Source organism: Elephas maximus, chromosome 7 (genome assembly GCF_024166365.1).
Source record: "Elephas maximus indicus isolate mEleMax1 chromosome 7, mEleMax1 primary haplotype, whole genome shotgun sequence".
In the NCBI taxonomy this organism is placed as follows: Eukaryota; Metazoa; Chordata; class Mammalia; order Proboscidea; family Elephantidae; genus Elephas; species Elephas maximus.
Window position 1 is genome coordinate 88502711 of NC_064825.1, and position 26122 is coordinate 88528832.

Genomic DNA, 26122 nt, shown 5'->3' on the forward strand with positions numbered 1-26122 from the left:
TGTGCCTTAGTCCTCAAGGTGACATCTTTGCTTTGTAACACTTTAAAAAGATCTCTTGTAGCCAGTTTGCCCAATACAATGCGTCTTTTAATTTCTTGACTGCTGCTTCCATCGGTGTTGATTGTAGATCCAAGTAAAACGAAATCCTCGACGACCTCCGTCTTTTCTCCATTTATCATGATGTTGCTTATTGGTCCAGTCGTGAGGATTTTTGTTTTCTTTATATTACATGTGTGTACACCGCACAAATGCTTACTGATTAGGTGTTTTGTCAAAAGAGTAAAAGCCTCATATAACTATGTTTTAAAGATCTTTCATACCTCATAACACCTCCCCATGGTGCTCATTTATTTTCCACAAGTGCTTGTCGATTGATACGGGTCTTCTTGTTAGTTGCCGTGGACTTGGCTCTGACTTGGCGACCCCATGTGTGCAGAGTAGAACTGCACTCTGTAGGGTTTTCAAGGCCATGTGTGGCCTTTTGGGAGCAAATCACCAGTCCTTGCTTCTGAAGTGCTCCTGGTGGGCAGTTTGAACCCTGCCAACCTTTCAGTTAGTAGTAGAGCACTTAACCATTTGTACCACCCAAGGATTCCCGATTAAGAGTCTACTGAATTTAATGTATTAATTATAACAGATGGGGCCAGGAGTAGAAGTGTCATTATCTTTTGAACGTATCCTGGTCCGAAGAGCAATAGGGAGGGTGTGGACTGTCTTCCCAGTAGTCTAACTACTCGGTTCTAGAGCATTGGTTCTTAATTTTGGCTGTACATTGCAGTCATCTGGGGGAACTTTAAAAGCTACCGAAGCCTAAATCCCGTCTCTGGGGCTTCTGATTTAAGTGGTCTGGGGTGTGGCCAGAACTGGGTGATTGTAATGTGCAGCCAGTGTGAGAAACACTGCTTTAGGAGTTAATTACAATCAGCTATTCCAGTTAAAGAAATTAGTAAAAGGCTTATTCTGTTTAAGAAGCTCAGAAAGCAATATAATACATATCTTGTTTCCAAGAGGGTAGTGGGCACTCATTTCATGAATCTTGGGTAGATCTCTAATTCTGTACTTTTTTTTCCCACCATGTTGAGTTTCTCCTGTGGTCTGAGAACTGCTTACATCATAATCAGCTGGTATGCTTGTTGAAGTGAAGAGCCCTGGGTTCCGCTCCAGATCTACTTTTATAATGGATTTGTATAGAGTTTATGAATCTAGCAGGGGTGCCACTAGCCCCATCTTTATGGCACTCTTGATTGAATTGGAAATAGGTGCCCTTTGCTAAGACACAATTTACTGGCAAACCAAAAAACCAAACCCATTGCCATAGCAAACCTAAAGGACAGGGTAGAACTGCCCCATAGAGTTTCCAAGGAGCACCTGGTGGATTCGAACTGCCAGTCTTTTGGTTAGCAGCCATAGCACTTAACCACTACGAAACCAGGGTTTCCCAATTTACTGGCACATGCCAGAAAATTACGGCAATGAGTATACAAATCTATGAGTGGTGGAGCCCAAGCAGGTTGAGGAGAGTGTTCATGTGGGCATGATCTGTGGCAGCAGTGACCCCATGCAGAGTATTTGGAGCCTGAGGTGGGGGTCCACACAGTGAGGAGATCTACTGCAGGATGAAAAAGGTATGTCAGGGCATGTGGGCAGCCTGGTGCAGGGTGAGGAGGAGCATCCATACGGAGGGCAGGACAGCGCAGGGTATCAGAGCCCAAGAGAATTGAGAAAGGAGTTTATGTTAGGGGACGAATGTAGGGAGTGGTGACCTGTTATGGAATGGTCTAGCAAGAGATGATAGAGCCTGAGCAGTTTGAGAAGTTGGTGTCTATCTGGTAGGACTTGGAGGAGATTGGTTCCATATGGGAAATACTGATCAAATAAGAAAATGCGTTAAGGGTAATGGGAAAGGAGAAAACTAGATGGACCCTGTGACATTCGATTGGAATTGGATATATCAGTGTGAACTCATATTTTTTAAACATTTATATCTATATGTGAAAGTATGTATGTATAACCTGTTAACCCTTTGCCATCGAGTCGATTTCGACTGGTAGCGACCCTATAGGACAGAGTAGAACTGCGCCATAGGTTTCCAAGGAGTGGCTGGTGGATTTGAACCACTGAGCCACCAGAGCTGCGTGTATGTATGTATGATATTATATACAAACATTCATATAGTACATGTAACACACACATGCACGCACACGCACACACACACACACACGCACTGAGGGGGCTGGGAACAGTAATGAGAATCCCTAGTTCCCAGATCCTGGCTTCTTCCAGGATGACAAGGAGATACGTATGACTTCCTCAGTAATTACACACAACTTTATGTGGAGGCTCATTTAGGACTTTGTTCTTCCTGTCGGAGAGCCATGAGAAGTAGCAACATAATTAATCTGGGAGTGATATATTTCATGGAGTTCATTTTCCAAATAAGCCCTCCAAGTATCAAAATGCTTTTTTTACTATTATGACTTATACTTTTTTTTTTGCCTATTTGAACAGAGTGCTTGGTTTTGTCTATTTTTGATGGCTAAGGTTCTAATTATGTGAATATTGTCGTATTCTGAAATGATATGTAGACCTAGATCCACTTTAGTCTTTGAAGTTTGTCTTTTTTTGTTTTGATCTTATCCCTCAATGTCTGATTTTCAGTTCTGTTGATGCCATGATGCCTGTATTTAATACTTTGCCAGTTCTCCTTTCCAGTTTGCTATTTCTAGTGTGTGAAAGCCCTATCGAGCACAGTTCTATTCTGACACACATGGGGTTGCCATGAGTTGGAATCAGTTGGATGCAGCTGGTTTATAGTCTCAATGAGATCTGTGCTTTTTACTTTTATGTTATGTTAATAAAACTTTCTATAAGGGATGAGGATTAAGGTATAGGAACTTTATCATAGCAATGTGGTACTCATAGGACCCTCTTCAGTTTAATTCAGGATTGTGGCTAGACTTCAAAGAATTCTGGAAAATGCAAAGTTATTATAAATAGAAATTGATTCTGCTGTCGTTTTACTAACCTTTCTTAGAACGTCAGATGAAATCATGAAATTTTAAAGGAAAACCACCCTGATCTTTTTTTTTTTTTTTTAATCCTAGAGCTCCAGAGATTATATTGGGGTTGCCATTTTGTGAAGCCATAGACATGTGGTCATTGGGATGTGTGATTGCGGAATTATTTCTTGGATGGCCGCTCTACCCAGGAGCCTTGGAGTATGACCAGGTAACGATCTGTCGTGATAATCTAGTGAAATTGGTAAAAAAATAAAGACTGGTAATAGACTTAGAGGAATACATGGCATCAGGTATATAATACATGTGAAAACCTTTTAAAAATAAAGTGGTCAAACTCGAAATATAAAATTTAAATTCAAGACCTCAAGCCAGTATTTGATTAACAAAATATAACGCTGAAGTAAGTTTTCATAAACAAAGTTACAATCCAGAGGTCCGAAAACCAGTTTTATAAAGCTCTTGGCTGAAGGGTGAACCTCAGGAATGACTTCATTACAGAACTAAAAGGGTGTCCTGGGGACCATACTCTAGGGTTTCTCCAGTCTCTGTCAGGCCATTAAGTCTGGTCTTTTTTTGTGAGCTAGAATTTTGTTCTGCATTTTTCTCCAGCTCCGTCTGGGGCCCTCTATTGTAACCCCTGTCAGAGAAGTCAGTTGTAGTAGCCGGCCACCATCTAATTGTATTGGACTCAGTCTTGTGGAGGCTGTGGTAGTTGTGGTCCGTTAGTCCTTTGGATTAATCTTTGTATCTTTAGTTTTCTTCATTCTCCCTTGACGGTTTTTTGTATCAAGTATTTATACTTAATACAGATGCCAAACTACTGCTAGCTCTGAAAGAGTTGACAATCTAGTAGGAGAGTCCCAAGATCCCTCAGCTGCTAAAGAAGTACTGAGGCATCAGTCAAATGCTAGAAATGTGTCTTTGCTTTGCAGATTACAATTTATGTTGTGCATAGTACCTTGGAACAGGACACCATCTAGTGGCAATTCTAGTCTTAGACACTGATGTTAATACTGAATGAGACCCCAGAGATAATCTAGTTAATTCCAAAGGGGTACAGTGATTGAAAAAAGTTGTTAGCTTATGGCAAAAATAGTTGCACAATTGTATGTGGAAAACAAACAGGGTCTCTAGAACAATACCATTTATGTAAGTTTTAAATTGCATAGATATACAAACAAAATTGTATTTTTCAAAGCTATGTAGTATCAAGGCATATACCAAACAAATTAGGGTGAGCTGCTTTTGGGGCAATCAGAGACAGAGCAAATACCCAAAAACCAAACCAGTTGCTGGCGAGTCAATTCTGACTCATAGCAACCCTACAGGACAGAGTGAAACTGTCCCATAGTGTTTCCAAGGCCATAAGTCTTTTATGGAAGCAAACTGCCACATCTTTCCCTCTAGGAATGGCTGGTGAGTTTAAACTGTCAACCTTTCCGTTAGCAGCCAAAGGTTTAACCACTGTACCACCAGGGTTCCTTGAGATGAAGCAAAGAAGGAAAGAAAGAGGAAGGGAAGAAGTAGAGAAGGTAAAAGAAGAGAAAGAAGAGGGAAGGACACAGGAAGATATACATGCAAGAGAGGACCTTATGCAAACTAATTGCCTAATTTCCTTACCTGTTTTTTCATTGGTGTCTTCATTTCTTTTTGATATATTGAAGTTTTCTTTGCATATTCTAGATATTATACCCTGGCATAATATCCCTTTTTGAAGTTGCAAATACATTCTACCACTCTGTTACCTGTCTGGTAACTTCTCTTGGTTAAGTAGAAATTTTCATATTAAGTTCACTGATTTTTGTCCTATTGTTCAATCTTTTTTGTTTGTTTGTTTTTTAAATCATTACAGCCCCATTGCAAGGATACAGAGGTATTCATGTACATTTTCTTCTATAGCTTTTTAGTTGTACTGTTTACATTTAGATCTCTAATCCATCTGGAACCTACCTTTATAAATGGTGTGAGGTATGGATACATTTTTTTATTTATCCATATAATGTATCTGTTTTCTCAGCACTATTTAATATTTTTTTTAATTGTACTTCAGATGAAGGTTTACAGAACAAACTAGCTTCTCGTTAAACACTACACATATTTTATGACATTGATTAACAGCTCCACAACATGTCAACACTCTGCCTTCTCAACCTTGGGTTCCCTATTACCAGGTTTCCTGTCCCCTCCTGCCTTCTAGTCCTTGACCCTGGGTTGGTGTGCCCCTTTACTCTCGTTTCGTTTTATGGACCTGTCTGGTCTTTGGCCAAAGGGTGAACCTCAGGAGTGACTTCATTACTGAACTAAGAGGGTGTCTGGGGTCCATACTCTTGGAGTTTCTCCATTCTCTGTCAGGCCACTAAGTCTGGTCTTTTTTTGTGAGTTAGGATTTTGTTCTACATTTTTCTCCAGCTCTGTCCAGGACCCTCTATTGTGATCCCTGTCAGAGAAGTCAGTTGTGGTAGCTGGGCACACAAATTCATCCATGTTGTAAGATGTTTTGCAGATTCATCATTGTTTTTATTGTTCAGCACTGTTTATTAAACAATTCACCCTTTCCCCACTGGGTCTCTGTCCTGTTGTAGATTTTTCTTAAATGTCTCTTGGCTTTTAGCTGTCCATTCATATTTAAGAGGAGACATAAAAGAAGTCTGTGTGTGTGAATGGGGTTTGTTGACTGATGGGTTTCAGTGTAGGCGATCTAGGAGCACTTGGTAAGGTCTTTCTTTTGGGGCTGTTCATCTTTTTTTTAGAAATGAATCTTTTAATATTCTGTATGGCAGAAACTTAACTGCCAGTGTTCTGAAATCTGAATGATAATGAGGGCTGAGGGATTCTCATGATTTAGAATGTAAGCTTTCAAGTAATCCAGCTTCTACTGGGGCACCTCATTTCTGCCTTCATCATCCCTCCGTTTGATATTTCTAGCAAGTAAATCTCTAACCTTTCAATCTTCTGCCAGAATGGGGGGGAGTATTATCTGATTATATGGAGTGATAGGGGCTGGGGGTTAGCTCTAGAGTCCTAAGAGGACCTTATACTTTCAACCAGTCCTCTTATTTTTAGTTAGGTGCCACACACCAGCACTTAGAGGTACCTGGGGTCTAATTCCTTAGCATTTAGGAATTTGGTTGCTCAGTTAGACTTAATTCTTAATCACCTTTCTCCATTACTTTTGTTCATTCATTTTTCAGCTTGATGAAATCGGCATCTCTTGTTTGCTATTATCTCCTCTCCTTTAATTTGCCCTATAGGTTTGCAGTGCCTTTTTTATTTGTTCACTGTCATTTTAATGGGATTTTTAGAAGGAAGTGGAGATAAATGCATACTCAGTCTACCATGTGCAACCATATATCAAAGTAAGATGAGGATTAATATATGACTATTAAATTTGTCAGTTAAGGTACTTATCTTGGTACCATTTCACAGGAATGTTGAGAGTTGAATTAATAGTGATAGTGTGTTGAGGTGTCCATGGGGGGTAAAATAATGTAGGCTGCTTCTTTAAGACACTTAACTGAGTGAGAAAAGAGAGAGTTGAAATAGTTAAGGGAGGTTTTGTTTTCCTTTTTTTTTTTTTGAGGATTGAAGATATTGAACATTTTTGTAGACTCTGAGGGTAAAACACTCAAAGAGAAGAAATAGAAGATTCAGGAGAGGTTGGATTAATTGATAGAGCAGAATCCCATGGTTAAAAAAAAAGAAAAAAAGATCCCAGGATTCTAAAATACAGGTCAGAGGAATTAAGCCTTGATAAAAAGAAGCGGTGGAGGGACTATTTTAGCCCTCAGAGAGCTCTCCGTTTTCTAAGCCTCTGGCCCTGTGCCTCGCAGCCATTGAATCGGGGAACAAATATTTGAGGGCCTACTGTGTACCGGCACTCCCATGGGTGCTGGGGATGCAAAGTAAACAAAACAAACTCTCTTCCCTCATAGACTCACATTCAAATGGAAGGTGAGCAAGAAAAAAAGAGAGTAAATATGTAGACTATCAGATGGTGAAACGTACAGGGGAGAAAAATAGAGAAGTGTAAGGAAGATAGGGAGTGCTGGGGAGGGGAGAGCTTGCTGTTTTTTATTGGTGAATAAAGTGATATTTCAGCTGAGGGCTGAAGGAAATGAGAGAGAGAGCCATATAGATAGATACCTGGGGGAAGAGTCTTCCAGACAGAAGTGATGTTAAGTTCAGAAGCCCTGAGGCTGGAGGCCTTTTGTATTCTTCTTGGAAGAGCTTATCTACACCTCTGGTTCTTCCTCCACTGACACAACCGCGTGTATACCAGTGACTCATGGACACGTCCCCTCTGTGGCTCCCACGGTAATAATTCAGCCGTCTAAGCGTCTCTTCAGTCTGTTCCTTCCTTTCTATCCCCATTCTCTCTGTCAGTTCAGGTCCCTTTCAGTTTCTTCTCTGGCCTTAACCCCCTTATAATTCTTATGTATTACTCAAAAAATACCCATTTTCAATTCCGTGCTTAAATTCCTCCAGCAGTTTTGCATTTACTCATGGAGTAAAAACCAAACTTCTTAACTTGCTGATAAAGCCCTTTTTCTGCTCTCAAGTTTGATTTCATCTCTTGCCATCATTCACATACTGAACTTCTGTACTTCTAGTCCCTGGGTGCATGGATATTCTCTCTTAATTTTCCATTTTCCATATTTACACATATTTTGACTTTAGATTGGGTTCTTCCCACCTCCCCAGGACTAACTTAGTTGTTCTTTAAGACCCAACTTAAGCGTTATCTCTTCTAGAGTCTTTACTGACTGTAATTATTATAGGTACCACTTCTGTCTTTCCATAGTGCACACCTTTATTATGGTACTTAACACTGCATTATAATTGTTTACTTGTATATTCCCCACTAAACCATGAATTTCTTGAAGAGACAAACTGTCTTTTCATTCCTGCCCGAAAGCTTAGTGGCTGATATATGTGTTCAGTTCATGTCGATTGCATGAAAAAAGTAAATTCTTCTGTGTTATGAATTATTTTTCAGATTCGATACATTTCTCAGACTCAAGGTTTACCAGGAGAGCAGTTGTTAAATGTGGGTACAAAATCCACAAGATTTTTTTGCAGAGAAACAGATATATCTCATTCTGGTTGGAGATTAAAGGTAATTCATAAAATATATATATAATATTTAGAAAAAATACTTTTCCAAGATGCCTCAAATGCGTGGATAATAACCTCCATGATTATTTTTATTTTATTACATTCCTTCTTTTGAATTTTCATTTTTGACCCTTCTTTCTTTAAGAGGAAAGCCCTCCCAGGATAACTTAGCTCATTCTCTAACCCAGCAACATAAGTTTAACTCATGTTTCTTAAACTTCTGTGAATATAATTCCATTTGTTGTGTGTACTTCATCTTCTCTATCCAAGTCTACATTATTAAGCTATATAAGGCAGGTTTTTGGGTTTTTTTGGATAAGGCAAGCACTGAATCTGACCACTTACTACATATCCCAAGTACTTAATTTATTGGATTTTGGGGGGAATCAGTAAATTCTCAGTGACTAACTCGACAATTAGTTTTATTTCAGGAGTTTTATTACATATATATATACACACACACACGCATACTTTTCTTGGCCTGAATCAAGCTCTTCTGATTTTTTAAAAAATATGTTTTTGATAGTTACTTCTTTGGAACTTCTATTTCCCTTAGAATATTCAGCATTATATAATAGACTAAATGTGCCAGGGTTAAAGAAATAAAAATTTACAAATGGTGGTTAACAATGTTTTATTTTCCCTTTTTGATTTATTCAATAAGACTCTAGAAGAGCATGAGGCAGAGACAGGAATGAAGTCTAAAGAAGCCAGGAAGTACATATTCAACAGTCTGGATGATATAGTGCATGTGAGTACCACAGTCAGATTTGGCAGTCTTCTGTGCTGAAGATGGTAGACTGGGATGCCCAGGCCAGAACATGTAAATCATTTTCTAAATGGCTATGAGCATTTGCTGTTTTTAAGCTTTTCAAATGAAATTGATTTCTAAGATTTTTAACCTTTCAGGAATGAAATTGCGTTTGTCTTTATCAGATTTTTAATTTGTACTATCCTATTAGTAAAAAGTACTCTTTAAAAGGAAAAATCAAGCAAACAATTTTCTTTTCCTTGTGTCTCATTAGAAAAGGGTATTTCTTTAACCCACTGCCCGCGAGTCAATTCTGACTCATAGTGACCCTATAGGATAGAGTAGAACTGCCCCATAGAGTTTCCCAGGCTGTTAATCTTTATGGAAGCAGACTGCCACATCTTTCTCCTGTGGAGCGGCTGGTGGGTTCAAACTGCTGAACTTTTGGTTAGCAGCTGAACACTTTAACCAGTGTGCCACCAGGACTCAGAGTGGATATTTGTTCAGTTAAAAATTTTTTTTTCCTGCTTTGAATATCTCAAAACATTTTGAGCATTTTTTAAGCTTAATTGTTCTTTCTTGTTTAAAGGTAATTGTTGTTCTCTGTTCTGTCCTCTGCTGTGATACATTTTTTTTTTAATTGTGAAATTTTAACTTGTATTACCTCTATGGTTTGTTTTTTATTTGATGACTTGAAATTTTGATTTCTTAGGTGAACACAGTGATGGATCTGGAAGGAAGTGATCTTTTGGCTGAGAAAGCTGATAGAAGAGAATTTGTTAGTTTGTTGAAGAAAATGTTGCTGATTGATGCAGATTTAAGAATTACTCCAGCTGAGACTCTGAACCATCCTTTTGTTAATATGAAACATCTTCTAGATTTCCCTCATAGCAACCAGTATGTTATTTTAAAATTGTTTAAAAGTGATTCTGGAAAAATAATAATACTAGGCCCATAGAAAATCAGTGTGTTAGAAAAACAATTTCCTCATTGAATATAAGTAAACTGAGTCAAAAATGGTTAAGCTAACTTGACCAAGTTCATGTAGACTAGTAAGCGGCTGAGTAGAACTAGAATACAAGTCTGAATTGCAGTCGTGTTCTTTCTCCAAAATTCTAAACTGAAAATAAGATTGAGTAGTTTTGTTTTTACATTACGTTCTCTCTTTAACAGCCAGGCATGTGTATAAGGAAAGGGAATGTTAACAGTTTTCTCTCCCAAGTCATATTTCAGTTTTCATAGGCCTTAGATTCGGTTCTCTTTTGAGTCCTGCAAACTGTATTTTCCATTTCCCTTCATATCACTTGCTTTCCTTTTTCCTGTCTGCAGTGTGGAGGGGAAGGAGTTTTTTTTTACTGTAAAGTTATTTTATTAGGGAACAATATTATTTTTGTGATGTTATTTGATGAGTCAGGAAAATCTACATTTAAAAAAATTTAATTGTACTTTAGATGAAGGTTTACAGAGAAACTAGTTTCTCATTGAACAGTTAGTACACATATTGTTTTATGACGTTGCAACAACCCCATGACATGTCAACACTTTCCCTTCATAATCTTGGGTTCCCTGTTACCAGCTTTCCTGTCCTCTCTTGCCTTCTAGTCCTTGCCCCTGGGCTGGTGTGCCCCTTTGGTCTTGTTTTGTTTTATGGGCCTGTCTGATCTTTGGCTAAAGGGTGAACCTCAGGAGTGACTTCATTACTGAGCTAAAATGGTATCTGGGGTCATATTCTCTCTCTCTCTCCCCTCTCCTTTTCTCCCCTCCCCCTCCCCCCTGCTTTCTCCCCCACCCCCCTACCCCAAGGTTTCTCCATTCTCTGTCAGACCCTCTCTCTCTCTCTAGGTTTCTCCATTCTCTCTCAGGCCAGTAAGTCTGGTCTTTTTTTTGTGAGTTAGGATTTTGTTCTGCATTTTTCTCCAGCTCTGTCCAGGCCCTCTATGGGGAAGGAGATTTCTTATGAGTTAGTAGAGAACAATCCCAAAACCCAGTGCCGTCGATATATATATATGTTCAAATTCAGAAGACCTTGTCAGTATTACCTTGGGCAAATCTTGTCAGTTCTTTAATCCCCAGACCTCTCATTTATATGTTAAGTGACTTAAAACCGCTTTAAAAAAATATTTTTAAAAGACTGTCTAAAGAAGACATAGGGATGAACTAGTATCTAGTATTGTGAATTGTCCTTAAAATTCATATTTCTGTAAATCCCAACTACGTTTTCTACCCAGACATTTAATAACATCCTAATGGTTTCCACATACAAGGGCTTTGAAAGTAACAGGATAACCACATACTTGGTACCATTTATTTCAGGGTGCAGGTTTCTAGAGATTTAGGAAAAATTATTTAGGGTAGGCATAAAATTATTGTTTGCTGACCAAAAAATGCTTATTATTGTTTGCTGTCTTCAAAAAATGTTGCAGATAGAAGATATACTTTTACTTGCTTTAAAATTAGCTCTTTTGTTGTAAGATTTCTTGGTAGAAACTATGTTGGGAATAAGCAGACTAAGTGCAAATAATAGAATTTATTTTTCTTTTGGAAGTGGTTTTTAAATTTTGTTAATGTTCATTAATCTTAAGCTACTCTAAGCATTTAAAATAATACGATTACCTGTCATATCTTCTTTTGCAGTGTAAAATCCTGTTTTCATATTATGGATATTTGTAAGTCCCATCCAAATTCATGTGACACAAATAATCACAGTAAAACAACACTTCTAAGACCAGTTGCTTCAGGCAATGCTGCTAATCTGGCAGCAAATTTCACTAAAATTGGCACATTAAGAAGTCAGGTAAGAATTTACAGTGTTTAGTAATTTATACTCCTCTTTTTTTATGATTACTTGTTCTGCTTTTGAAGTATACAGACGTTTCATGTTGCCAGTTAGAATGTATGGTGCTGGTGAGATCTGACTATGGCTATTCTATTAAATCTCCATTACCTCAGGGTAACGATTAGAACATAATCTACTTAAATTCATCTTTTTATTTTCTCTTTCCTTCTCTTCAGTATCTTCCACCTGCCCTTCTCTGCCACAGCTCTACCAAAAAACACAATTTTTCTGGTTCAGTAGGATCAGTTTCTAAATTTTAGTTTGGTCAGCTTGCTTTGGTGCTCATTTCTGCACCCATTTTTATTGTAGGATTATGATTTTAAGATGTGTGTTTGAATTGTGTTTATAATGTATGTGTGTAGCAATTAGAAGACTGCGCTATGTAATGCGATACACACTGATCATTTCAGGCATTAACCACATCCGCTCATTCCGTTGTACACCATGGAATACCTTTGCAGGCGGGAACTGCTCAGTTTGGTTGTGGTGATGCTTTTCAGCAGACACTGATTATCTGTCCCCCAGCTATTCAAGGTATTTGTTTAAATTATATTTTGATTTTAGGTGTTTTATTTTTAAACAAATTTAGGTGTCTATGTATGAAATATATAGTTTTTGCTGTATTTAGTGCTACATTTGAATTTAATTGAAGCTGTTCAGAAGCTTCTAGACCAGTGACATTCATTTCTTGACTGGAGCGCCACTGTAATCATTATTAACAAATTGGGTCGTATGGCAATTGCATTCTCTCTAGAGTCTAGCATGATAAATATGGTAATAGGAATTAATGAGCTTGGAAAGCTGTGGGTTGCCCAGTGTTGGGTATAACTGCCCTAGATATTCACGTATGTATACCTTTTCTGTATATCATTAAAAACCAAACCAAACCCACTGCCGTCGAGTCAATTCCGACTCATAGAGACCCTACAGGACAGAGTAGAACTACCCCATAGAGTTTCCAAGGCGCGCCTGGCAGATTTGAACTGCTGACCTATTGAGTAGCAGCCGTACACTTAACCACTACGCCACCAGGGTTTCCCTGTATATCATTACTAGACGTTAAAATGAAATGACTGGGAGCTCAGTTCTTTAAAGTTTGGTCAAAGGAATTCAATTCCAAAATGTTCAGTCTTGTTCTTTACCCTTAAAACCAAAAAACCAAACCTGTTGCCATCTAGTTGATTCTGACTCATAGCAGCCCTGTAAGACATAATAGAACTGCCCCACCGGGTTTTCAAGGAGTGGCTGGTAGTTTCGAACTGTCAACCTTTTGGTTAGGAGCCTAAGCTCTTAACCATTGTGCCACCGGGGCTCCTCTTTAGCCAGAGTTTAGGTAAAAAAATTATGACTTGATTTTTGATTAAATTAGATTGTGCCCCTTATTTAGATAAAAAGAGCAAATTAATTTTTTTGGTAGGGTAGATGGCAGAACACTTTTGAAGAGGCCATACATTCTCAAACTGGGAAGTCTCCTAGAAGACAGTAACAACAAAACTTGTGATTCACAGGATTTTCTCCTTGCTAGGCTTTAACATCTAGTTATATCTCACTAGATAGATTACAAATGGAGCCCTAAATGACTATTTGAGCTTGGTGGTAATGCTATAGAATATAAATGAAAGCAGTTGGTGCTAAGTCAGGATACCTGGGCTCTAAGTCTGTTTCTGCTATTAACTGCGTCATAGTAAAAAATAGTAGACAAGTATAATTGACTGAGTAGATAATACCTTGGTCATTTCTAGCTCTAATATTTCTGGATTCTGAATTTAAATTTTTGTTTGACTTTAAAGATTGGAGCAACCATTTAAAAATTTTATTTTGCTGTCTCCCTCAGTACCTAATAAAGCACCAAGAATATGTTTGTTGATTTTATTGGCTGCTAAGGAGATGTGAAGCAGGTCAAATCTTTAGCTACTATTTTTCTGCCAGAGTGGCTTTACTTTCACCTTGTTTATATATCGCGTTTTCATATAAGCTTTCATTGGGAGAACTGGAAGTGTAAAAAATGACAACTTAGATGGTTGATTGTCAATGATATTGGAGATCCAGCGTTGGTCTGTGACAGTGACCTATGGCTGGTCTCTGGTGGTAAAAATGTCCATGTCAGTGTATTGTCAGCACTCTTAAAGATGTTGTGTTTCTTTGGTTTTCCCCAGCTGTTTATTATAAAAATTTCAAACATACAAAAAAATTGACCAAATAGCTTTCAAAAACCCTAGATTCAACGAGTGTTAACATTTTGGCTGTATATCCTTTATCTGTTGATCTGTGTATTTACACATACATATACCATTTGAAAGGAAGTGGTAGACTTTATGACATTCCACCTCTAAATACTTGAGCATACAATTCTGATACTAATTTTTGTTTTTTAATCAGATATACTTAAGAGGTGTCTTAATAAATACATGTCTCTCCATGTACCAAAATCAATTTGAGGGTTACCCACCAAGATTTGGAATAGTGACTTTTTTTCCCCAGAGCCGACCTCCTATGTATAGCAAAAACTGAAGAGATTTAGGAGACACATTTCAAAACATGTTGAGCATAATTCTGAAAACATTTCAATGAAGGTAGATAAGTCTTTTATCTTTTTATGTGGCTTGTGCTTGATAAAGGGTTGGTGACTTTTCTGTATTTATGGTAACAGCTGTATGAGTGGTGTACAGGAAGAAAAGGACAAAAGTGAGACAAAGCAAAGTATAATAAATTTTATATTTATTCTCCTTCAATTTAAAATTTTATTTTATTTTGGAAGTACAATGTTTAGGTTGATCATGCATTTCATATACTTTAGATATTATAGATACATAAGTGTAGATATATAAATGTTATTGTGTATACCACTGTGCTGCCTTTTTTTAAGTTCAGAAGATTCAGCCAAGCATTTATTTAACAAATCAGAGTGTATGTTTTATATATTAAACAAACATTTAAAATTATTTAGCAATCTGAAAAGTAAATTATTCATCACCTCTGGGTGAAAACTATTTTAAAGTCAAATGCATTCTAGCAAAATTCGTTGTTTTACTAGAACAATCTTGATAAACTTTTTTGTGGCCTGCCCTCTAAGTACTAAAGCACAGGTAATCAAAGACAGACAAAAGCGTTTGCCTAACCTTAATAACTTTACAGAAAATTGGGATCTTAACCAACTGATGGATTTGATAAAAAATTAATAGAATTCTTCTCATCTTAAGGCATTGCTTACATAGAGAATTTAAAGGCAACTTGATTTTTGTTGGGATTTGAGAATTCACATTATCCTTTCATCTTTATCAAAGTGAGTGCTGCTTTTTTCTCTGAAGAGAATGTCCATTGCTGTACTATATCTGTATTGTCTGGGTGTGCTTATATTCCAATTCATAGAGAATTTGCTGACCAAAACATGCTTTTTGGAAGGGATTAAGAAGATCCGTTAAAAAAAAAAATTAATTCTCTTTAGATGGAACTCAGAGGTTAGGAGAACACTCTTGCCTGGGAAAAAAGCTCTGTGAAGAAAATAAGCACAACAAAATTAACATTCTCATTAGGACAAACACTTAAAATATATTTGTGCAATAAAAATTTTAAGGTTACAGCCCACTTTTCAAAGATTACACAGGCTTATAAAACAAAAATAACACAAGTGAAGAAGGTGCCTCTTAGTTTAATCAAATATACAAGACCAAATGGACAGCTTCTGTCTAAAAGCAGGATGAGAGGCAGGAAGGGGCAGGAACTGGATGAATGGACACAAGGAACCCGAGGTGGAAAGGGGGAGCATGCCATCACATTGTGCAGATTGCAACCAATGTCACAAAACATTATGCATGTAAATTTTTGAATGAGAAATTAACTTGAGCTGTAAACTTTCACCTGAAGCACAATAAAAAGAGAAAATTAAGGTGATTTTTTAATAGAAAAAGAAAAAAATAATTGTGTTTTTCTCTTGTTGCTAACGAGAAATACCCAAGATAACTTTTATCCCAAAATTGAGTATATTATATTTAAATAATCTACCAGCCCATGTTGAAAGGAACTGCTGCAATAGACCGAAATTATGAAGTAGTGAACTTATCTGTTTATTCGAAGTAATAAATTTAAATATCTGGTCATTGGCCTTTCTGATCTTGGGGTATGTTCTAAAATCTTGCTGGTCAAGGCTGCATGTTGGGAGTGGTACTGCTTTGGTATCTCAAAATTAAATATCACCATCTAAGTACAACTATTGATCTCTATGCATCTGGAGCAACCATTGATCTCTGTGTATCTGGAGCAAAAGAGAGAGAAGGAAACTAGTAGTTTCAAACAAAGTAGTTTCAAAGATGAAATTAGTCTACAGGACTAAGAGCCTACTCGAACCATGGTCTCATCTACCCTGAGACCCGAAGAACTAGATGGTGCCTGGCTATCACTACCAACTGTTCTGATCAGAGACACAATAGATGGACCCTAACTGAGAAAAATATAGAGCAAAACTCAGATTCTTAGAAAGTCCAGACTTACTGGACCAATTGAGACTAGAAGAACCCCCAAGACTATCGTCCTGAAATATCCTTTAAACTTTGAACTGAAACTATTCCTCGAGGTCACATTCCAGCTAATTAACAGATTGGCTCATAAAATAAACAATATAACCTGAGTACTGTGTTTCTTTTAAAAAATCATCTGTATGAGACCAGACAGTCAACATTTACTCTAAAGCAAAGATAAGAAGGTAACAGGGGGGTGGGGCAGAGGCAAGGAAACTAAATTAATGGAAATGGGACAACTAGAGCAGAATAAGAACGTTGACACATTGTGAAAAATATAACCGATGTCAGCGAACAATTTGTATAGAAATTGTTAAATGGGAACCTAATTTGCTGTGTAAACTTTCACCAATAAATGCAACAAAATATTATAAAAAATTTGGTATCCTAAGGCTTAATGTTCACAAAGTGCTTGAAATGTTAGCATTAGTGAGATTGACATGGCTGATAATCCTGCTTTCTAATTTTTCTAGTGTGTAAGCAAAACGGTAACGTGTTTGTTTTCAAGTCCCAACATCTCTCTACTACGAATAGTAGCAGGTTAAGCCACATTGGGCAAAACTTGGTTACATCATCAAATTAAGTAGAAAAGGTTGATTTTTGCTTTTCCTTTGGAGATTGAAATGAGTGCTCTGTTCCCTGAATTTTCTTTCATCACGTAAACCATCATGCCCATTGAAATGTGAAGTTGTGACGCGTTCCTCTTTGGTGACGAGGGTGTTTATCATAAAGATCCTATCACAGTTTTAAAGAAGACAATACCAAGCATACTTAGAAGTTTGTATAAGAAAATGAACATTTACATTGCTAGGTGATCAGGATGTTGGGCCAGCGTTACCTTCCTGTGTCCTTTATCATAGTGGCAGAACTATTTGAAGAGGAAAGTAAAGCTACAGCAGCAAACTTTAAAAGGAAATGAGGAGTTTCAAGAAAAATACCAGCTTTGTGGTATGCATTTCAGAACAGTAGATAGATTAGCTTTGCAGCCGTTTTTTGGAATGATGTGCCGCACAGTAGGCAGAAAGCACCCCACTTTCCTAGTAGATTGCTTTGTTAGTTTTATGAAAATTGTATACAAGGAATGGTTTTATAATCCCAATCAGAATTTTAGCAGTTCTTTGCATTAAAAATAATTTCAAAAGTTAAATCAAAGGAATACTTTTTCTTTCATTTGAGAACTGTCTTTTCTATTTTCACAGGTATTCCTGCAACGCACGCTAAACCCACTAGTTATTCGATAAGGGTAGATAACACAGTGCCGCTTGTAACTCAGGCCCCAGCTATGCAGCCACTACAGATCCGACCAGGAGTTCTTTCTCAGGTTGGAAATAATCCATTACTTTCGCCTCTGTGCTATTCTGCTCACACATAAGTAGAGGTACTGGTCTATTTGGAATATAGCAGCCTGTGCTGTTGGAAAAAAAGAAAATGACCTGGTTGGGAATTTTATCCTTTGTAGGTTATTGACTTTACTTTGTATAATTATTAGCTGATTATTACTTTAATGTATTTTTTAGTATAAGATGTAGTAAAGATGAATTAGTTTTCACTTACTAATTTTTTTTTTTTTGATACAGCAGACATGGTCTGGTAGAACACAGCAGATGCTGGTACCTGCCTGGCAACAGATAACACCCATGGCTCCTGCTACTACTACACTAACTTCTGAGGGTGTGGCTGCTTCACAGAGGCTTGGAGACTGGGGGTAAATTAAAAGCCAAAAGTACTTTTTTGTGAATAGTTTGCAAAATAGATCCTGGTAAAGAAAGGACTCAAATTTTCTGAACTTTCTCCCTAGGAAAATGATTTCACACAGCAATCATTATAACTCAGTGGTGCCGCAACCTCTGCTAACCAATCAGATAACTCTCTCTGCCCCTCAGCCAATTAGTGTGGGCATTGCACACGTTGTCTGGCCTCAGCCTCCCACTACCAAGAAAAATAAGCTGTGCCAGAACAGGTTGGTACTGCTACTTTAACTTTGCTCTGCATTTTGAGAATTGATCTTTAAAATAAATTTTGCATGTACACTAAAGGGTCACTCTGTTGTATTCAAAATGACCTCTTTGATAGCCTTGCTCCAAACACTAAGCCAGCTCCCTTCTCAATTTCTCAGAGGTATTTTGGTAAAACTAATGGAATGGGAGCCAGGAAGAGAGGAAGTAAATGCTTTCAGTTGGTAAGATTGTCTTTATTGCCCTTTTGATTTATTATCTACCTATACTGTAGCAATTGTAGACATCAGCTATCACATTTACCCCCAAACATGACCATTTGAATGTATGTAAATGCAGTCTACATTGATGTTTCTAGAGATAATTATATTTTATATCTCACAAAAACTCATGATTTTTATTTTATTGTGTTGTATACATGATTTTGAACAAGTGAAGGTTCATGTTGTCCAATTTAATAACAAATCTTAGAAAAATGTCACGTATATTTTGATTTATAGACATTACACATTATTCCTTTGGTTGCAGGAGTAATTCATTGCAGAATACCAATATCCCCCATTCAGCATTTATTTCTCCAAAGATAATAAATGGGAAAGATGTCGAGGAAGTAAGTTGTATAGAAACACAGGACAATCCTAACTCAGCAGGAGAGGCAAGAAATGGTTGTGAAACATCTGTCAGACAGGACTCTGATTCGTCGGGTTCAGACAAACAGCGGCAAACCATCATCATTGCCGATTCCCCAAGTCCCGCCGTGAGCGTGATCACTATCAGCAGTGACACGGATGAGGAAGATACATCGCAGAGACATTCGCTCCGAGAGTAAGTGTGCCAAGTGCAGCTTCTTGTGTTTATGCTGGCATTCTCTGGAGTGGTGGAAAAAAAGTTCTGTGATTCATTTCTTGTGTGTCCATGTTCTTTGGCATAAGACCTTCAAATGAGATAATCAGATTTAAGACAGAGGGAACTTTCTAAATAGTATGTACCATGATTACTATAGCAGTTTTCAAAAATTTAAGCATTAAATTTTTGTCTATGGGAGATCACTCTGAAATGTTTGGTATCCTTAATTGAATAATGTAAATTTTAGCTACTCGTGCAGTCTTTTCATTTTTGATGCGTGTTTCCCCTTTCTTCTGTTAGATGTAAAGGAAGTCTAGATTGTGAAGCTTGCCAGAGCACTTTGAATATTGATCGGATGTGTTCGTTAAGTAGTCCTGATAGTACTCTGAGCACCAGCTCCTCAGGGCAGTTCAGCCCGTCCCCTTGCAAGAGACCGAACAGGTAAAGGAGTTTCAGCAGCAGTATATGATAAACACGAAGCCCTCTAAAAAGCCTGTGGTTTCTTTTTGTTGTGGTTTAAATTAATAGTTGCCTGCCAATTTACCACAATGATTCCTTTTTTGTACATAATTTAACTGGATTATTTTTTTAAAACTTAGGAATTAAATAGTAGTTATTTTCTGTAGTGTTTCAAAATAGCTGTAAAGGTGAAACTGGGGGTCTAATAAATGATTTTGTAAAAATCACCTGTTTTCGAAAGGGTAAAAAAAGCCACATTATCAGCTTCAGCTTTGCAGCAGACTACCATTGTACTTAATTTTGGAATTAAAATATATACTTTAGCAAAATAAAAAAAGAATGTTCTGCATAATGATGTACTGACTGGCTCACTGACAGTGAAGTGTCCATTTCTCCCATTGGTGATTGATTTGCACGGTTTCATCTTTATTTCCTTGCAGTCCTTGTGGTCAGGGACATGCACGGCCTAAAACAGTGAGCTGCTCCTAACCAGCAGGATGTGCTACAAATTAACTGAGTGATGTCATAAAAAATTTCAGTGAAGTACATTTGATTTTTTTAGCCTGTATGTTTGATTTTTTTTGAAGTGGCAACATAATTTGAAATTTTTAGGTCTTAATTTTATACATTTGGCTTCTCTATTTCCTTAAGTCAGAAAATAGTCTCTCAAATACTTAACAACCAAAGCCCCATGGAGGATATAAAGAAGCTTAACATACCCTGTTCTTATAAGTTGCTTATAATATTGTTTAGAAGTTGATACATACATATAAAAAGAGATTGCATATCACTTCAAGTTGTTAAGTATGAAATGAGTAATTAAAACAGTAAATGCTATAGAAATCCCAAGGAGAAAGAGAGATTGTCAGGGCCTGAGAGGGTCAGGAAGTTAACTGGTAGTTAATGGAATCCACATTGCCACTAAAGGCAATTAGGATTTAATCTGAAATATCCAAGTCACATGCTTGTATGTGTTTGTACCAAACCAGCCAAACCCACTGCCATCAAGTTGATTCTGACTCATAGCGACCCTACAGGACAGAGTAGAACTGCCCCATAGAGTTTCCAAGGAGCACCTGGCGGATTCAAACTGCCGACTTCTTGAGTAGCAGCTGTAGCACTTAACCACTACGCCACCAGGGTTTCCTGTGTTTGTATGTTTCATTTAAATTATCCAAACAGTGCTTCTGGAATAGTGTCTTGATGAAATTATCCAGAATTTATAAAGGGGAATTTTATGAACTGCTACCAAGGACCAAGTGGAAAGGGAAAGGAGAGAGAATTAAGGGCCAAAAGGCTGCTCTTGAGTAGGACAGAATTAGGGTTAGTAATCTGAATAGAGAATTAATGTGAGGGTCTAGAAATTCTTTGAAAAAGTTATTGGTCGAGGAAAAAGGTGTAATACAAAACTGATTAAGACCCTTATCAGTTTTCCGAAGCCTGGATATTATTTGATGTTAGATTTAATGTTGGAAAAAATATTATTCATAAAAATACTTTCTTGATGTAGTATGTCAGATGAAGAGCAAGAAAGTGGTTGTGATACCGTAGATGGCTCTCCAACGTCGGAGTCGTCAGGGCATGACAGTCCATTTACAGAGAGCAGTTTTGTGGCTAATACTCATCAGAACACAGACCTGGTAACCTCTGCGGACACGAAAACCAAACCAGCTGTTTGTACTGTTGTGGTGCCACCAATGGGATTGCAAAATGGATTAAATGCTGAGCTTATGGCAAACACAGGTAAGCTGAATCCTCTTTATTTCCATGATTGTTCTTTAAAAGGCCTTAATTTAAGAACATCATTGCCAGAAGTAATCTCGCGATATCCAGCTTTGACCCTGCCATGTCTGTTATCCAGAAGAAATCTCTTATCATCCAGTGCTTGGAAACATGAACTATCTTCTTTTTAATTTTAAGGTTCTTAAATTACTATCATGTAAAATATTTAAAGTTCATTTTAGTTTTTATTAGAGAAGAAAAAAGTATCAGCTCTGTAGTATTTTGCTTGTTGCCAGATTCTGCATGCCAGCCATTAATAAAAGGACGATCTGTGCCTGGAAGATTAAACCAGCCTTCTGCAGTGGGGAGTCGCCAGCAGAAACTGATATCAGCATTCCAGCAGCAGCCTCTGAACTTCAGTCAGGTATGTCTGTGAATTTGTGAGGTTTGAGAGTCACATTTATCAGTTGTCTTTCACGTGGGGGAAAAAAGAATTCTGAAACTATGCAGTAGTGTTAGTAAATTTTTCCCGTATCATTATCCCAAGTGACTAAAAAGTAATAGGCCTAATAATAAGATAATTGAGTAGATTATCTGTAGACCTTGAATTTTGAATTCTTCTTCAGAAAGATTAGGATTTTTAGATTAAAAATTTTTTTTTTTTAAAGTGTGTTTGCTCTCCTAGACCTGTTAAAGCAGCATGTACACTAATGGATTGAAGGCTGGATTTCTTATGTTTTAGTGCTGGCGATCATCCAGCCTTATTGAATACTTTTCATCTATGCAGCACTGTGCTTGGCAGTTGTGTTTCAGTTGGGGAAACAGAAGATCACAGGTATTAGAGTCAGACCTGGCTTCAAACCCTGATTTTGCCAAATACCACTTGTGTGACCTTGGCCGAGTCTCTGCAACAAATCTGGGCAACAATTAATGGGAACAATAGCAGCATCATGGGGTAGTTTTAGAATTAAATAAAGCTGTGTATGTAAGGTTTTTAACTTGTTGTATGATAAGTGCTCCATAAACGGTCGTTTTTAGTTGTGGTGGAGTTAGTCACAGTACTAGCAGCAGTAGTAGAATGTTAATATTATGATAGTATGTAGTAATAAATATAAAATGTTATTACTAATATATATATAAAATTGATTTTTTTTTTCCTTTTTCTTATACTTAGCATAAGCTATTTCTGAGAGATCTGCTATAAGTTACCAGTAGTAACAGAGACTATATTGTAACTTCCCTTTCCTTTTTAACTTAGAAAATATGTTACTCAGTCATTTTCTCTTTGTGGATAGGTTCAGCACTTCGGATCTGGGCATCAAGAGTGGAATGGAAACTTTGCTCATCGAAGACAGCAAGCTTATATCCCTACTAGTGTTACGAGTCATCCATTCACTCTTTCGCATGGAAGTCCCGGTCACACAGCAGTGCATGCCCATCTGGCTGGAAATACTCACCTTGGAGGACAGGCTACTCTGCTTCCATACCCGTCATCAGCTGCCCTCAGTAGTGCTGCACCAGTGGCCCACCTCTTAGCCTCTCCATGTACCTCAAGACCTATGTTACAGCATCCAACCTATAGTATCTCCCATCCCAGTGGCATAGTTCACCAAGTCCCAGTGGGCATAAATCCCCGTCTGTTACCGTCCCCAACCATTCATCAGACTCAGTACAAACCAATCTTCCCACCACATTCTTTCATTGCAGCGTCACCTGCATATACAGGATTTCCACTGAGTCCAACAAAACTCAGCCAGTATCCATATATGTGAAAACTCAAAACAGTATATTGAGGAAGCTCAATGATATAACCATTTGATTAAAAATAAAAACATGGTATTTAATAAATATTAGCCATGGCACAAGAAAATTATTTTTGAATCATGTAGACTTGGGTGCAATTTAAACAACTTTGAGCTTTAAAAAAAAAAAAACAAACAAACTCACTTTTAATGTGTTTTGCACATTTGGTATAACTTGTCTTTGGTCATGTTATCTTCTTATGTAGTAACTCTAGACAGGTGACTTATGGGAGCAGAAGCCCAGTTTTGCTCCTGCTATTTTTTATAAAACTGCCTTCTAACTAGTGCAAGACACGTCCACATTTGGGAAGCCATTCTGTGTACAGACTTTAGAGCAACAGATGCACATACGTCAGAATTACAGCATATAAGTGAACTGTATTCTCTTTGTCTTAGTGTATAAATGTTGGGTCACTTACCTAAGAAACTGAGCTATCGTTCTTTACATTTGCATGTGTCTTTTGCATGGGCAAACTGTTGCCTAGACTTTGCTCTTAAATGTTGTTCTAATAATCTCAGCTGCATTGTAAACCGTTCCCACACATAGTGCCTTAAATATTTGAGGTTGTTAATGTTATTACCTATTATAAATGTTGAGGACTGCAGCACTTAAAATCCAGACCTACTCTTTACTTTTTTTTTTGATAGAGTAATGTTCATTTTTGGTTTTGTGTGGTATGATTTTGGGTAGTAGCTGTTTTTTCCTTATTAAGAGGGCAGCATGTTTGCTATGGCTAAATTCTGCTGTCTGAGTTTTCAGAATGATCTAGCTTCAAGAAAAGCAAGCAGTTAGTAGTGCTTAAGACAAATTGATTCAGTATCTAATGGATAGTTGATAACTGTCACAACACAGCATTTTATATACTGTTAAATGAAACTGCAATACAATCTAGGTTTATTTTGGGAGTGTTTGCTGTATAATTGGATTTAAAAAATGTTTAGAGGTGCAGTAGGCATGACTTTGAATAGATAATGAAAGGAAATGCAAAATGCTCATTGATTCATGATGTGGTTTCATCTTAGCTTGGGCAAACCATGCAGTATTTAATAAATAGTAGCAGAATATTTACTATTGAAGCTTGAAAAGATGTGAGTTCTTTGTGTGCAATTTTTCATTTATGCATGTGAGGTTTTTTTTTTTTTTAATATTTTTACATTGTGTTTGTTTTGCTTGTTGGTGATATTTGCTTATTTAATACATTCCGTCAGGGACAGAAATTACATGCTTTTTTTTCCCCTAGGAAGTCTGTCTTGGGTTTTTCCTTGCTATTCTGTTCGTTCTTTCTTTTTTTTTTAAATTGTAGTGGTGGTTATGTTTAAATGAAGTTGCTTTTACAGCACCAAAGACTTAATCATCCATTTCCTATATAAAAGGTAGCTACTTTTTGCATAGACCTCAAGTATATTGTAGTGTAGAGATGGAATTTAAGGAAAGGTATTAAACTGAGGCTGTGTTTTAGCTTATGGGCAAGTAATAAATTGTATCATTTATCTTGAATGTATCATAGATAAGCTGCTATATAACGATTGCCACTTCAGATAGCTGTGAAATTAGGTGATTAACTAGTTGTTATTTAGCCTTCTAATTTCTTTATAAGTCTAATTATATGAAATAGAAGTTGGGGTTTTGATTTTTTACTTTGCTTTTCTGTTTGGAGTGTCATTGTAACTACTGTATTGTAAATGATGGAAAATAATTGCATATGTTATTTTGGGGTGTGTTATTTGCATCAGTATTTTATCTCTATTAATGTTTGTGCTCATCACTGCATATTAAAAAAAAACTTGGATGTATCAATGTAACTTAATTTTTTATTTTCATGTTGGCATTGTAGACACTTGAGAAAGCTGTATCTTGCAGGCTTGACTTAACTTTTTTTCCTTAAAAATCTGGAATATAATCTTTTACAGCATTTACTGGAATAAAGAATACAAAGCATTTGAGTATAAAACTCTCCAGATGTTTTGGACTTAGAGCATTTCTTTGATGAATGAATTGCATACCACTAGTACAGCTCCAGGATAGCGCTGACAATAAGCTAATAATAATGGGTAAACTTTTCTTTTCTCCATTAACATAAGCAGTGTTTTATTTAATAATCATCAATGAAATAAATGTGCCTGATGTTGATTTTTAAAATTACAGTATTAGATCATAAAATAAAAACCAGCAGTACATTTTTAGTCACACTGAAAATGAAGGACTTAATTTTCCCCACAAGTTTCAGTGTTTTTAGTAATCAACTCTATGCATTTTATATAAATATAAATAAATATATATATCTATATAAGACACATGAAAAAGGAGTAGCCTGATTAATTTAAAAGATCATTTATGGATGACAAATTTATGGAGTCACTTTATTTAAGTAAACTTGCTGCCCTCCACAGCCTTCTCATTTTATTTATATGATCCAGCAGATTACTGGGATCTGCTCCCTTCTTGGAAATGAAATCAGTGCTGGTACGGATGTTTCAGAAGCACCAAGTATAAAACTGGTGCAGTTTTTGTTCAGAGCCACGTTCATATATTCCTTGAAATGTCTGTACTTAAGTTCCAAGACTGAGATAGTCTTGTTAAATTGACAATAAATGGTAAATGTCAATATTTTCATAATACAATAATAATGTTTGATAAAGGGATACTCCAGTTAAGTACACTGTTCTTAATTGATTATAATCATGGGCTTTGTATGTGTTTAAAAGAAAAAAATTCAAAATCCTGCTAAAGCCTGAATTTAGCATACTGACAAAAGAATCTGGGTAATATCTTCTTTAAAACCATTCTTACCAGTTTTCTTTGGTCTTTAATGCTTTCTTAAATAAAACACTGCATGACTTCCGAGTTGCATAATTGCATACTATTTTAATTTGCAAATTATTTTTTATGTAATATCCTGATATTTAGTGTTTCCTTCAGGGTATTTAAGTAAATATGCTACTGTATTAGCAAAATCTTTTTCATTTTAAAAATCTACTACTAATTTTAAACTTGGTTTGTGTTAAGTAAAAGTTAAATCATACACTGCAAGGTGTAGGAAGATTTATTTTAATAAACCCAATGATATAGGTTTGATTACTGAGTTTGAATTGTTAACTGTT

General features: G+C 36.8%; 1 protein-coding gene across 7 annotated transcripts in view; it reads left to right on the plus strand.

Annotated features, from left to right (window-relative positions):
- Positions 1-25260, plus strand: part of HIPK3 (homeodomain interacting protein kinase 3) — a 103636-nt gene extending 78376 nt beyond the window's left edge. For 4 of the 7 annotated variants that reach the window (XM_049890857.1, XM_049890859.1, XM_049890862.1 and 1 more), the window contains exons 3-17: positions 3105-3228; positions 8017-8136; positions 8800-8886; positions 9599-9783; positions 11521-11680; positions 12133-12256; positions 17436-17557; positions 17814-17941; positions 18035-18196; positions 18353-18415; positions 18720-19016; positions 19338-19478; positions 21007-21239; positions 21515-21642; positions 22514-25260. In XM_049890857.1, the coding sequence (XP_049746814.1) occupies positions 3105-3228; positions 8017-8136; positions 8800-8886; positions 9599-9783; positions 11521-11680; positions 12133-12256; positions 17436-17557; positions 17814-17941; positions 18035-18196; positions 18353-18415; positions 18720-19016; positions 19338-19478; positions 21007-21239; positions 21515-21642; positions 22514-22990 (2551 nt within the window). In that variant the 3' untranslated portion in view covers positions 22991-25260. The remainder of the gene's footprint in view (positions 1-3104; positions 3229-8016; positions 8137-8799; positions 8887-9598; positions 9784-11520; positions 11681-12132; positions 12257-17435; positions 17558-17813; positions 17942-18034; positions 18197-18352; positions 18416-18719; positions 19017-19337; positions 19479-21006; positions 21240-21514; positions 21643-22513) is intronic. The other 3 variants (XM_049890858.1, XM_049890863.1, XM_049890864.1) reach the window with 3 other exon arrangements.
- Positions 25261-26122: the final 862 nt, after the last annotated feature.